The 12,700-nt window shown below is 48.2% G+C and overlaps 1 protein-coding gene across 1 annotated transcript in view; it reads left to right on the forward strand.

The window, feature by feature from the left end:
* The window catches only part of LOC308578784 (neuronal migration protein doublecortin-like), an 87,246-nt gene extending 74,889 nt beyond the window's left edge, over positions 1 to 12,357 (forward strand). Inside the window, exon 4 of the mRNA XM_081179350.1 lies at positions 11,851 to 12,357. Within this exon, the coding sequence (XP_081035476.1) occupies positions 11,851 to 12,060 (210 nt within the window). The 3' untranslated portion in view covers positions 12,061 to 12,357. The remainder of the gene's footprint in view (positions 1 to 11,850) is intronic.
* Positions 12,358 to 12,700: the final 343 nt, after the last annotated feature.

The following is a 12,700-nucleotide window of genomic DNA, read 5'->3' on the forward strand; positions in this document are numbered from 1 at the left end:
TGTTGTAGGCAAACTCGGCGAGCGGCAGGTAATCCACCCACGTCGCAGGCTGTTGATTCGCATAACATCTCAGGTACTGCTGCATGATGGCATTGACCCGCTCCGCCTGCCCGTTGGTCTGCGGGTGTCTCGCCGACGCCAGGTTGATCTTGACGTTCAGGAAGCCCATCAGCTTCTGCCAGAAATTCGAGATGAACTGTCGCCCCCGGTCGGACAGAATAGACCGTGGCAGACCGTGAACCTTGAACACGTGGTCTATGAACACTTTGGCGGTTTGCTCCGCCGTGGCCACCTTGGCACACGGAATGAAATGTGCCATCTTGGAGAACAAGTCCACCACCACCAGCACGGCCGTCTTGCCCCTCGAGCTGGGCAGATCCGTGACAAAGTCCAGGGCCACCCTCTCCCATGGTTCGACTGGAGTTTGCAGCGGTTCCAACAGTCCGGCCGGCGGTTTGTGCACCGGTTTGGCCCTCTGGCAGGTGTCACACCTCGCCACGTAGTCCGCGACCTCCCCTCTCATTCCGGGCCACCAGAAGTCTCTGGAGACTAATTCCACCGTCTTCTCCTTGCCAAAGTGCCCGGCAGTGGGCGCGTCGTGCAGCTGCTGCAGTACCTTGGCGCGAAGGTCGTCTCCCGGCACGTAGATGGCCCCTTTGCGAATGAGCAATCCATCTCTCAGCTGGAACTCGTCGGTCGCTGCCGTGCCCCTTTGCACCTCTGCCATCTTCGCTTGCGCGAAGGAGTCATCCTGCAACGCTCGCCGCACCGCCTCCAGGTCCACTGTTGCCGCAGCGCACGCCCACACTGTTGGTGCGAAGATGTGCATGGCGGCCGCTGGCTTGGCGTCCTCCAGATATTGTGGCTTACGAGAGAGAGCGTCCGCCATGATGTTGGTGTCCCCCGGGACATACTCTATTCGGAAGTTAAAGTTCGCAAAGAACTCAGCCCAACGTATCTGCCTTTGGTTCAGGAACTGTGCCGTGCGCCAGTGCTCCAGATTCTTGTGGTCCGTGCAGACCTGCACCGTGTGCTTGGCGCCGATCAGGAAGTGCCTCCATGCTTTGAATGCTGCATGAATGGCCAGCAACTCCCTGTCCCAGATGGTGTAGTTCTGTTCGGACTTGCTGAGCTTCCTGGAGTAAAACGCTCCCGGCCGCCAAACCCCCTGCGGGTCTTTCTGCAGCAGGACTGCTCCCACGGCTCTGTCCGAGGCGTCCGTCTCCACCCTCATCGGCCTGCTGGGGTCGACATGCAGCAGCTGCTCTTCCGACGCGAAGAGACGCTTGAGTGCCTGAAAGGACTGCTCCGCCTGCTCTGTCCAGATGAACTTCTTTTTTTTGGAGCTAAGCGTGTCCGTGATGGCCGCTGTCTGCATAGCGAAGCCTTTGATAAACTTGCGATAGAAGTTCGCGAAGCCGACAAACCGTTGGACCTCCTTCCGGTTGCGTGGGCTCTTCCAGTCCAACACCGCTCGAACCTTGGCGCTGTCCATGGCGAGCCCCTTGTCAGACAACTTGTAGCCCAGAAAATCCACCTCCGTCACGTCGAATTGGCACTTCTCCAGCTTGGCGTAGAGCCTATGCTGCTGTAGCCTGCTTAGCACTTCTTTGACGTGTCTGTCATGCTCCTGCTGCGATTCCGAAAAGATCAGGATGTCATCTAAGAAACAGACGCACGTCTTGTAGAGGAGCCCCGCCAACACGTGATGCATGAACGCTTGAAAAACGTGGGAGCCATTTTGCAATCCAAAAGGCATAACTCTATATTCGTAGGTGCCCAGCGGCGTGAACATGGCTGTCTTCCACTCATCCCCTTCCCGCATGCGAATGAGGTTGTACGCCCCTCGCAGGTCTAACTTGGTGAACACGCTGCCCTTCCGTACCTTTGCGAGGAGGTCGTCAATTCGGGCCATGGGGAAGTCCGATGGCTTGGTCACACTGTTTAAGATGCGATAGTCCACCACAAGTCTTTTTTGGGGCGTGTCCCGCTTCTTAACGAAGAATACAGGACTGCCCCCCGCTGCCTTGGACTCCCGGATGAAACCGCGCTCCAAATTATGATCTATGAACTCTTTGAGTTCCTGCAGTTCGTCCTCAGACATGGAATACAGCTTCCCTTTAGGCAGCGCCGCCCCCGGCAGCAGGTCAATTTTGCAGTCATATGGTCTGTGGGGGGGTAGCCTGTCCGCCTCCTTCTCGCAGAAAACCTCCAAAAATTCTGCGTACTTGTGGGGAATCGCTTGCAGCGTGCCTAGCAGCAGCTGTGACTCCTCTTCCCCTCCTTCCTGCCGGGGAACGATGCAGTGTTCAGCACAAAAGGAAGAGCCGAAGGTCAGCTGCCTCTGGTACCAAGCCAGCGTTGGGCTGTGCTTGTCCAGCCAACTCATGCCCAATACAATGGGCGTGTCCGATAGTTGAGTGACGTTGAAGCTGATGATTTCCCTGTGATTCCCAAGTCGCATCACCATTGGTGGCGTCTGCTTCACCACTTGCCCCCCTAGCAGCTCCCTGCCATCCACCGTGACCACCTGCAGGGGCAGCGTGGCAGGCAGCAACTGTACAGCGTGCCGGTCGACAAAGTCCTGCCCTATAAAGTCCGCATTGCTTCCCGAGTCAATGGTGAGCGGCACGTCCATGGTGATTCCATTGGGCAGCTGGAGCGATGCGGTGAGCCTCACTACTGGTTTGGGCGGGAGGGGGGTCCATGGGCTGTGAAATCTCCGGGGACTTCTTCACTGACACGTCTGGCTGGGCCCCATTGCCTCTTCCTCCAGCCAGACATCGTCGTTTCCCTGCTGTGGTCCTCCTTGTTGCGTTGCTGCAGTTACCATTGCTGAGGCTGCAGTGTGCTTGTGGAGCCTCCGGGGACACTCTTTCGCCATATGCCCTGGATCCTCGCAGATGTAACACTTCCTGTTCCCTCTAGGAGGCTTCGCTTTCACTGTTGTCGGTGCTAGGGCTCTGGCTGCTGATTGAGCCCTTGCACTTCCAACCTCCATAGGTTCCACTCCTCCTCCTGGCGGAGGCGTGGATTGCGCACGCGCTGCTTCTCTGGGAAGGAAGGAGGAGCCCCTGGCTGGTTCGCGCCCTCCACGCCCTTCGTCCCTGCTCCACGGACGTTCCTCCAGCCGCACCCCCACGGCTAGCGCCCTCTGAACGATCTCCTGCGTGGTCCGGGGTCTCTCCCCCCTCGCAATTTCATCTTTAACAGAGCCGTGCAATCCCTCCCAAAACAGGTCTCTTACAGGAGCCGAATCCCTGTCCCATTCCAGAGCACTGACCAAAGCGAAAAAGCGGGCATGATACTGCCTTACGCTGGCCCTCCCTTGTTTCAGTCCATGTATCTGCTGCCGAGCAAGATCCACGTCAATGCTTGATAAGAAACACCCATCCATCGCTTTAATAAAGGCATCCGCATTTTGGAGCGCCGGATCCTTATCCCTCCACAAATTGCGCAGCCATGCTTTAGCTTCCCCATGCAAATGGGACATGATGAACCCCACTTTCTCTTGCTCATCTCTAAAGTCTTTTTTCAGCAGTTCCAGTGCGCACATTACATCTGCTCTAAAGTTGGGGTACTGCTGCAGGTTCCCATCGAAGTGAGAGACCAGACCGCCTGTTCGTCTCGCCAACCCAATTCCCTCCTGTCTGGGTGTCAGTTGCCCGTGCTTCGTAAGCATGTCCAACCTGACCTGGAGATCCCTGCAGGCGGCAGCTGCCTCCTCCTCTCTCTTCCTGGATGCGAGAGCCTCGGCATTCAGTTGTGACACTGCTCTTCTGAGTTCCTCTATCTGCTGCTCAGCCGTCATGTTGTCTGCCGTTCGTGAGCTAGCTAGTAGGCACCTGCTTCTCTCCTCTCCTTGAGGCTGTAGATGCCCACAATTTGGAGACGGAGCTTACTGTCAGAGCTGCTTCAAGATCCTAGCTCACAGAGGATCACGCTAGCCAGCGGTCATTAAGTAAAAGTCTTTATTGAGTTACAGTTTCCATTCCCAAGCTGCTGCGTGCAACTCTACGTCTAATGGCTAGATCGGCGAAGCTCCGTCTGAGTCTCCGCCCCTTGTGCACCAACTTAATATCCTAGCCCTGCTCCACCTTTTCCGCCTGACTGCTCTCCTCTGGGTCCCTCTGCCCCCCGGGGTCTCTTCCTTCCGGGATTCTTCTGACGCCGACCCCCCGGAACTCCCTGTCTCCTTGCGCCGGGCTTTAGGACCTGGCTCCCTTTCCTGGCTGCCTACTGCGTCACTTTCCTGTGCATTTGAACTTGGCGCGCGCGCCCAACCTTCCACTTTCCGTCTGACCGTTTCTTCGCTCCCCGATGGAGGTGTGGCCACTCCTGACTCGTGCCCTCCCCCCTGTTGCGAGCTGCCAGCGCTTGATCTCTGGCGCTCTTCCTCTTCCCTGCCCTCTGGCTGTGACGCTGGTCCCGATTTCCAACTGCTCTCCTCTGAGTCCCCTCTGGCTCTATCTTCCTGGGGTGTCCCCCTAGGCTCCCCCCTTGCCCTGACCACTGGTGCTCCTTTCTGTGAATCTTCTGATTCACTGGAAAGACTTGGAGATCTCGGGTCGTCGTCATCACTCATCTTTTCTTCTGCCTCCTCCCCCTCGCTCTCTGTTTCCTCCCTTGCCCTTGCCTCTGCTCCTGAACCCCTGACAAAGAGGAATTGTGATTTTGGGGGGTGCAGAGAGCGGATCTTGAGAAAAGAAGGCAAAGAGGGTGAGAGATTACTAGTCATATCCCTGTTGGTCTTAGGCTCCAGATTTCAGCCTCCCATTATTATTATTTTTTAATCCTGTGAGATAATAGCACTGCACATACATATGTGGGAGAAATTTGATTCAGTGACCCTACCTAATCCATGGTCTCTGAAACAATACGCAAAGTTAAACACAGCCATCCCTAAAAATTGCTGTGTAGTTCTCTAGCCAAATAATGTATTCAGTGATGCATATACTGAGGTAAAGTGTTTCATTAAAAAATACATAAATTAGCAATACAATAACATACAATAACATAACATACAATAGCCATGCTGCCTGGGCCTGATGGGAATTGTAGTCCAAAACATTTGGAGGATACTAGGTAACATAACACAACTACCTTGCATTGACTTTGACCATTGGTCCGTCTAGCTCAGTACTATCAACATTGGCTGTCAGTGGTTCTCCAGGATTTTGTGGGATAACCAGCCTCACATAGCCAACATGCTTAATTCTAATTATTGCATAAATGGGTTAATGCCATAGAGTAAGCTGTCTAAGCTATCCTGCCGGGCTTAGGTAGATCACTCACCCTCACCTTGGAAGGAAGGTAATCAAGCCTAGAGAATAATAATAATAATAATAATAATAATAATAATAATAATAATAATTTATTTATACCCCGCCCATCTGGCTGGGCTTCCCCAGCCACCCTGGGAGGCTTCCAACAAAATATTAAAATACAGTAATGCATCAAACATTAAAAGCTTCCTAAACAAGGCTGCCTTCAGATGTCTTCTAAAAGTCTGGTATTTGTTGTTCTCTTTGACATCTGGTGGGAGGGCGTTCCACAGGGCGGGTGCCACTACTGAGAAGGCCCTCTGCCTGGTTCCCCGTAACTTGGCTTCTCGCAGTGAGGGAACCACCAGAAGGCCCTCGGCGCTGGACCTCAGTGTCCGGGCAGAACAATGGGGGTGGAGATATTCCTTCAGGTATACTGGACCGAGGCCATTTAGGGCTTTAAAGGTCAGCACCAACACTTTGAATTGTACTCGGAAACGTAATCTGGTTGCTTCTACTTGGCTGATTTGCTCTTACAAGCCATTCTTCAATTTCTCTACCAGTAATTTAGGAACTTTCACCACTGTACCTAAGCCACGTTTTACTGCCTGTGCAACTTATTCTGGATGCTGTATGGAAAAGCTCAGTCAATTCCACTTTCAACTTCTCCCAAATGCTAGCCTTTTACTCCATTGCCTCACTGTCCCATTGACTTATTTGCCCCACAATTCCCTACCCCAGCCAGTCCACGTATCTGTTCTTCCTTTTGTGCTACTGAAGGACATGCCTAATTTTGTCCAACTTCAGTCTTCTCCTTCCCCTCTGCTGCATCAGTATGACCTACAACCATTCAACCAGTCCTCAGTGTCACTGGTGCAGGAAGGGGTGTGTGGTGGGTGCAGTCCGCCCCAGGTGTCATCCATGGGGGGGGTGACATCGCTGCACCACCCCCCTGGGATGCTTGCCGTGCCCCTGCGGGCAGCTAGCCCCGCCCCTGGGTGCACAGCATGTGTGCTGCTCCGGGTGCTGGAGCAGCTAGCTCCGCCTCTGCTCAGTATTCCCATTTCTCAGGATGGACCAATTGCATAAAGGTACCATATTAAATGTCCTGCTATTACCCATTTCATCCATTGCAGTTTCATTGTTTACTCACTGTGTACAAAACAAAGGGAGCAGAGGTCTTCAAACAATGAAATCTTGCAGCTTTTCTTTGTTGCTGTTGGCTTGAAAGCTGTTGTGATGACATTATTGCCAGTGCTGTGCTTATTCTAGCTTCAACAGCTTGCTACCTTTGCAAACAAGCTGCTTTCATATTTCCTGTTCTTTGACTTAATAAATTCATTGCTAGGAGCATAAAGAAGCATTTAGAACAATTAATGATGTGCCGGATATCTGCTTGGATATATTTGCATTGACATGCCCTTTCTCCTGGGATGCCTCTGCTTCTCTGGCTAATTATTGAACTTAATTAGAACAGCTGATTGGGGGGGGGACACAAGTAGCAACCAGTCTTTTAAAGTGTGTCAGGCTTACTTAGAGGTAAAGTATTCATTAGCCTCAGTTTAGAGTCGGCAGAGGACATCACCAGTGTTAAGTTTCCCATGTGGCTCCCATCAGATTTAAATGCACACCATGTGCACTAGATTTTGTTACAACACATATATTAGTATAGCACACCAGCTGTGCACATGACCAACCCATATATAAAACAGAGAGAACACAACCATCAGCAATGCACCTATCTTAATTTAAACATACAAGTTGATATAAGCCATCCAACTGTCCAGATAAGTATCTACACAAAATTGCCATTTAGAAGAATCATGTTCAAGTTTAGCTAGGGCAGTGAAGTCCTCAGACCATTGCATGTTGGCAAGTGTTAATTGTTGGCAGATGTTTATTCTTTCAGGTTTGGAATATAAGTCTCCCAGCAACCATAAGGTATGTCATGTGTAAGCCACCTTCAACATAAGAAGCAGCCCCTAGCCAATGTTTTAAATAATAAACACTGCATGCAGATGAACTGAGAAAAATGAGAAGTGCACATACTACATATATGGGAAGAGGCAATGCTTTGCTTCTAAGATGAAGGGGAACTGGATTTCTCCAGTTTCTCCATAACCATTGATAATCAAGATGACTGTTAGTGCAGATAACATAAAGTTTGCTTCTCTCTCCCCCCCCCCCAACTTTTATCTGTCTGTGTCCACATGTGAATTGGAAATGTGAGGGTGGGAGGAGACATAAAGAAGCCAAAGCATAGGAAACTGCCTTAAACAGATTCAGATCATGGATCCATCTAGCACAGTGTTATCTACACTGAGCAGCAGTGTTTCAGGAAGAGTACATTCCCAGCTCTACCTGGAGATATTGAGGATTGAACCTAGGACCTTCTCCATGCATGCAGGATTCTTTCTCCCACAAAGCCCCAGACCATTTTGTAATTGCACATGTCCACTACTCCTTGTGTTTATGCCTATTGCTCTTTTAAGTTTATCAAATTATACATGGCGTGGAGAAAGAACAGGGCTTCTCCTTTTCTCATATCACTAGAACTCGTGGACACCCAGTGAAGCTGAAGGATGGAAAATTCATGACCTACAGAAGGAAGTACTGCTTCACATACCACTTGTTTCACTCGCTCCCACAAGGAGGCAGTGATGGCCATCAACTTGGATGGCTTTAAAAGAGGATTGGACAAATCCATGGAGGAGAAGGCTATCTATGGCTACTAGCCATGATGGACATGTTCTGTCTTTGCAGTTGGAGACAGTGTGCCTCTTAATGCTAGTTGCTGGAAACCACAGAGGGAGAGTGCTCCGGTCTTGCTTGTGGGTTTCCTAGAAGGCAACTGAGTGGCCACTTTGAGAGCAGGATGCCGGACTAGGTGGCCCATTGACTGATCCAGCATGTTTTTTCTGAAATTCTGAAATGTTAAAGAATGGAGCTGTGGGGGAGTCCTGACTTATCAGTTTCTCTTGAAAGAGAACATCAAGCCATTTAGAACTCGAATCTCCGGGAAGATCTTTCAGTGGGAAGAACTCAGACATTCTCCCTTTAGCAAATTTGAAGGAGAGAGGCTGCATGAAACACTTATGTGGGTATGTTGCCCATATCAGCTATAAACTGGGTCTCATTGTTTTCACCATGTAGGTGGATGGGGGGGGGGGGGACTTCCCCAAAGTTCCTGGCTTGGAAAATGAAAGATGTGTGAAAACCAAAGAATTGTAATGGCAACTATTCCGTAGTTTTATCTGTCTGTCTGGTTTTAATCTGCAATAATAGTCACCCATCTGAAATGCTGAGACCCATTGAGGTAATGGAAAGCTTTGTGTCTGATTTATTATAGCCTGAAATTAATTTAATCACAGTCCAATTCAGATCAGTCTGTGGCAATGAAGATGAACTACTTCTAGCTCAGTAGGCAGTAAGCTGATGTGCACAGTATACCCACTAGGCATGGCACTCTCTGCAAATACACAGGCAAACTGTGAATGCTACAACATAGCTTGTGTAGGGCATGCCTGGTACTTAATTTGTGCAATGGAGGAAGGTTTGAAGTCCAAATCCATCTTGAGGGCATGCCCTGATCTTGAAAGATGGGAATGGATTGTGAGTACCCAGTGTTTTAGGAGAGGCATTCTAAACAATCTGTACATAGTGGTTGGCTAACCTATGGCCCTCTAGATGTTATTCAGCTCCAGATCCCATCAGCCCCAGGCATCATGGCCAATGGTCAGGTATGGTGGGAGTTGTAGCTCCAGTGCTCAGGTTGTGCTTGGGGGTTTCCTAGAGATATCTGGTTTGCTGTTATAGGAACAGGATGCTGGACTGGATGGGCCATTGGCCTGATTCAGCGCGTTCTTCCTATGTTCGTTCATGTAATTTTACAGGACAATTCTGTGCATGTCTGTGCTGAAGTAAGTCCCATTGAGTTCAATGAGACTTACTTCCTGGTGTGTATAGATCTGCAGCATTACAACTAAATCTTATGCACGTCTGTCTAATCTGTACATGCCAATAGGATTGCAATTCATGTTTGGGTTTTTTTTTGTTTCCACTAAATCAAAGCTCAACTTTGACTAGCAACAAGACACTCTTTGACCCAAAAACAGAGTGGTTATCACCATGTCTCCTCCCTTTCGACTGTTGCCCATAGGCTGGCCTTCACCAAAGCGAGGTTTAACGTTTTTCCCTCCAATGTCCTGAGACATAGATTCTCAAAGGGCCAAGCCTCCACCATGTGCGAATGTGATAAGGAGACGCCGGAGTCGCTTCAGCACATTATGTTCACTTGCCCCTTATTCAATGTGCCACGGGCAAATTTGTTGGGATCAATTATACAGAAACTAGAGGGTACCCCACCAAAATTCCACCTTGCCCAAATCTTGCAGGATAAGGATACCCATACGACCCTGAAAGTGGCTAGGTTCCTGGTCGCTGTCCTTACCCAAAAGCGTTGCCAAGGAGCACCACAAGCTAATTAAGGCGTAGTATGCCATTCCATCTCATAGTATTTTATTGTTATAGTAGTGTTTTAGTGGCTGTTTTTTCCCACGTGCACAAGCTGTTATTTATGTCTTGTTTTTATCTGTATGGGCCTACGGCCGTAATAAAATTATTATTATTATTATTACCATGTCAGGAATATAGGTTATCACCATGTCAGGAATATAGGTTATCACCATGTCAGAAAATAGATGTAACAAATACAGTGGTGCCCCGCAAGACAAATGCCTCGCAAGAAGAAAAACCCGCTAGACGAAAGGGTTTTCCGTTTTTCGATGCGCTTCGCAAGATGAATTTCCCTATGGGCTTGCTTCGCAAGACGAAAACATCTTGCGAGTCTTGTGATTTTTTTTGCTCCCCCCCTTTTTCTAAGCCGCTAAGCCGCTAATAGCCTTTTAGCCGCTAAGCCTTTAATAGCCATTAAACCGCTAATAGCGCTAAGCCGCTAATAGGGTTGCTTCGCAAGACGAAAAAAACGCTAGATGAAGAGACTCGTGGAACGGATTATTTTCGTCTTGCGAGGCACCACTGTACAGAATTCCAAAGCATTTATCCCAAGTTGCTAATCAAATGCATATTGAGCAAGATGGGTTTTCTGAAACACTCTTTAAAGAAACTTTTTGTGCAGAGGCTATTGTTTCCCATCCTGGTGGTTCTGTTGTTCTGACTCACCTTAAATCTGAGCTCTCCAAAGATTAGGTGACACAAGTTACTGTGAAATTATTGCTGTTTCCAGTAGATTAATGAAGAACTTAGTTATCTTCTTGTTACTGTGTAATCGTAACTGATATTTCAAATGTAAGGTATAATTAAGCTGTCATGACTGAAGCTACTGAGGAGCATATGGGAGCTTTTTCTGACACCTTGCTTATTATTTGTGTTGCCTCCATTGTTCTTGGCGCCCTGTGACATGGCAGCATAGTCAAGCATCCCCATTGCTCTTATGTAACCATCATCTAAAGAAGGAAAGAGTGCTGGTGGGCACATGGGATCCTGTCTTGATTCTCCATTAGCAGGCAAACCAAACAAATTTATCCCCTATCCTTAACTGAAAGGGGTGCAGGACTGGGAAACCTGCCTGGATGCCTGTAGATGTCACAAATAAAATTTGGCTTGTGAAATGTAGACTAGAGGCTAAGCCCACTCAAATCAATGTGTTCATATTTATCATTGAAAACATTTTTGCCCTGCTTGTTTAACTGGAGAAAGGTGGAGGGACCCAGTGAGGCTTACTAATATAAGTGGAAGACACTGCTCTCTGGTTTATAATCTAAAGGTCATAATTTAAACATAAAGGGGATTGGGAGGGAAGAGGTGCAAAGCCAACTCAGGGACTAGTTCTTAGTTACAGAGCTCTTGCAAGAACCAGATGGAACAGAACACAGCAGAAGGAGAGAAGGGCCCAAAGGTTGCTAGTCTCTTTTTGCTGAGGGGGAAATCCTGTTGCCACTACCATTTTGCATTGTGCAAGGTGCAGTCCCTCCAAATGTTCCTATTTTTCAGGGGTGTCCCTGATTTAGAGAAGCTGTCCCAGTTTCTGATTTGATCCTGAAATGTCCTGCTTTTCCTTAGGACGTCCATATTTTCATTAGATAAATTTTGAAGGCTGTGGTTGGATGTCCCTATTTTCACTGGAGAAATGTTAGAAGGTATGGAGTTATCCAACCCCCAAGCCATCTGAAGGCAATCCTGTATAGGGAAGGTTTTTAAAAATGTTTAATGTCTTATTATATTATTATATATGTTGGAAGCTGCCCAGAGAGGCTGGGGCAACCCAGTAAGATGGGTGGGGGATAAATAGTAAAATTATCATTATGGAATGGGATGTCCCTATTTTCATCAGAAAAAAATGTTGTAAGGTATTAAGGTGCCTGGTCGTTGTCTTCTTCTTTACAAAAAACCAATAGTTTATCCTTGTTTTTCTGAGAATATATGACGTTAAGCAGCAGGCTTTTGGGAAATGAAGAAATAGCAATGGAGAGAAGGGGTAAAAGTTGCTTTATGCTTGCATGAAGACTGTTCTGTAAGTGTGTGGTATGAATTAAAACTACAATGAATGACTTTGTTCTCTCAATAGGTGACCTGTCTCCACGATTTCTTCGGTGACGATGATGTGTTTATTGCCTGTGGTCCAGAGAAATTCCGCTATGCACAGGATGACTTTTCTCTGGATGAAAATGGTAATATCAATCACACTGTTGTTGTACTATCAATAAATTTGTGTGTTGTAGGAGGCAGGGGTAAAATCTTTTTATACCTTTATCAGCTTGAAGTTGGATTGCCATAGGGCTTTTTATTTTAGATGTGTGGGCATGAATGCATGTACCAGTAAATACTAAGGGTGTGTGTCACTTCTGTGACAAGGTAAACCAAGGTGATTTGGGGAACACTCCTATTTCTGAGTTGGATCGTGCAGTTAACAAGGCATTTTGAGGTGTAGCAGGCACTCCCTAAGCTAAGAGTGACCCTGGCAGTTGAAAAAAGTGCACAACCAAAACCCACCTGGAACAAAGGATGGTATTCAACCAAATAATTATGGCAGTAGAACTCGTTTTGCTTGAACAGAGGGACTTCTCCCCCCCCCCTTCCATAGCACCCTACACAAATCTGCTTCAGAGGGTTGAGGGAAACCGCATAATAGATTTAGGTGAACGTGTGGCTGGAGGAGAAGGGGAGAAGATTATGTTGCACAAGGATAAATCCTTGCCCTGATGGGATCTTCCCCTTGGTGCTGCATTGAATACAATGCTGAGTGGGGATTTGAGCCATGGTCTCCTATGTCCTAGTTCAACACCCTAAGTACCCCTACACTGGTTCTCATTCAATGTGGTGGCCATCCTGTAGCTTCCCAGTGCTGGCAAAGATAAACCACTCCTCAGAATTCATTCATTTTTTAAAAACTACGACATTTTTCAGAATATTGACTG

Source organism: Podarcis bocagei, assembly GCF_964188305.1.
Source record: "Podarcis bocagei genome assembly, chromosome: Z".
Taxonomy (NCBI): Eukaryota; Metazoa; Chordata; class Lepidosauria; order Squamata; family Lacertidae; genus Podarcis; species Podarcis bocagei.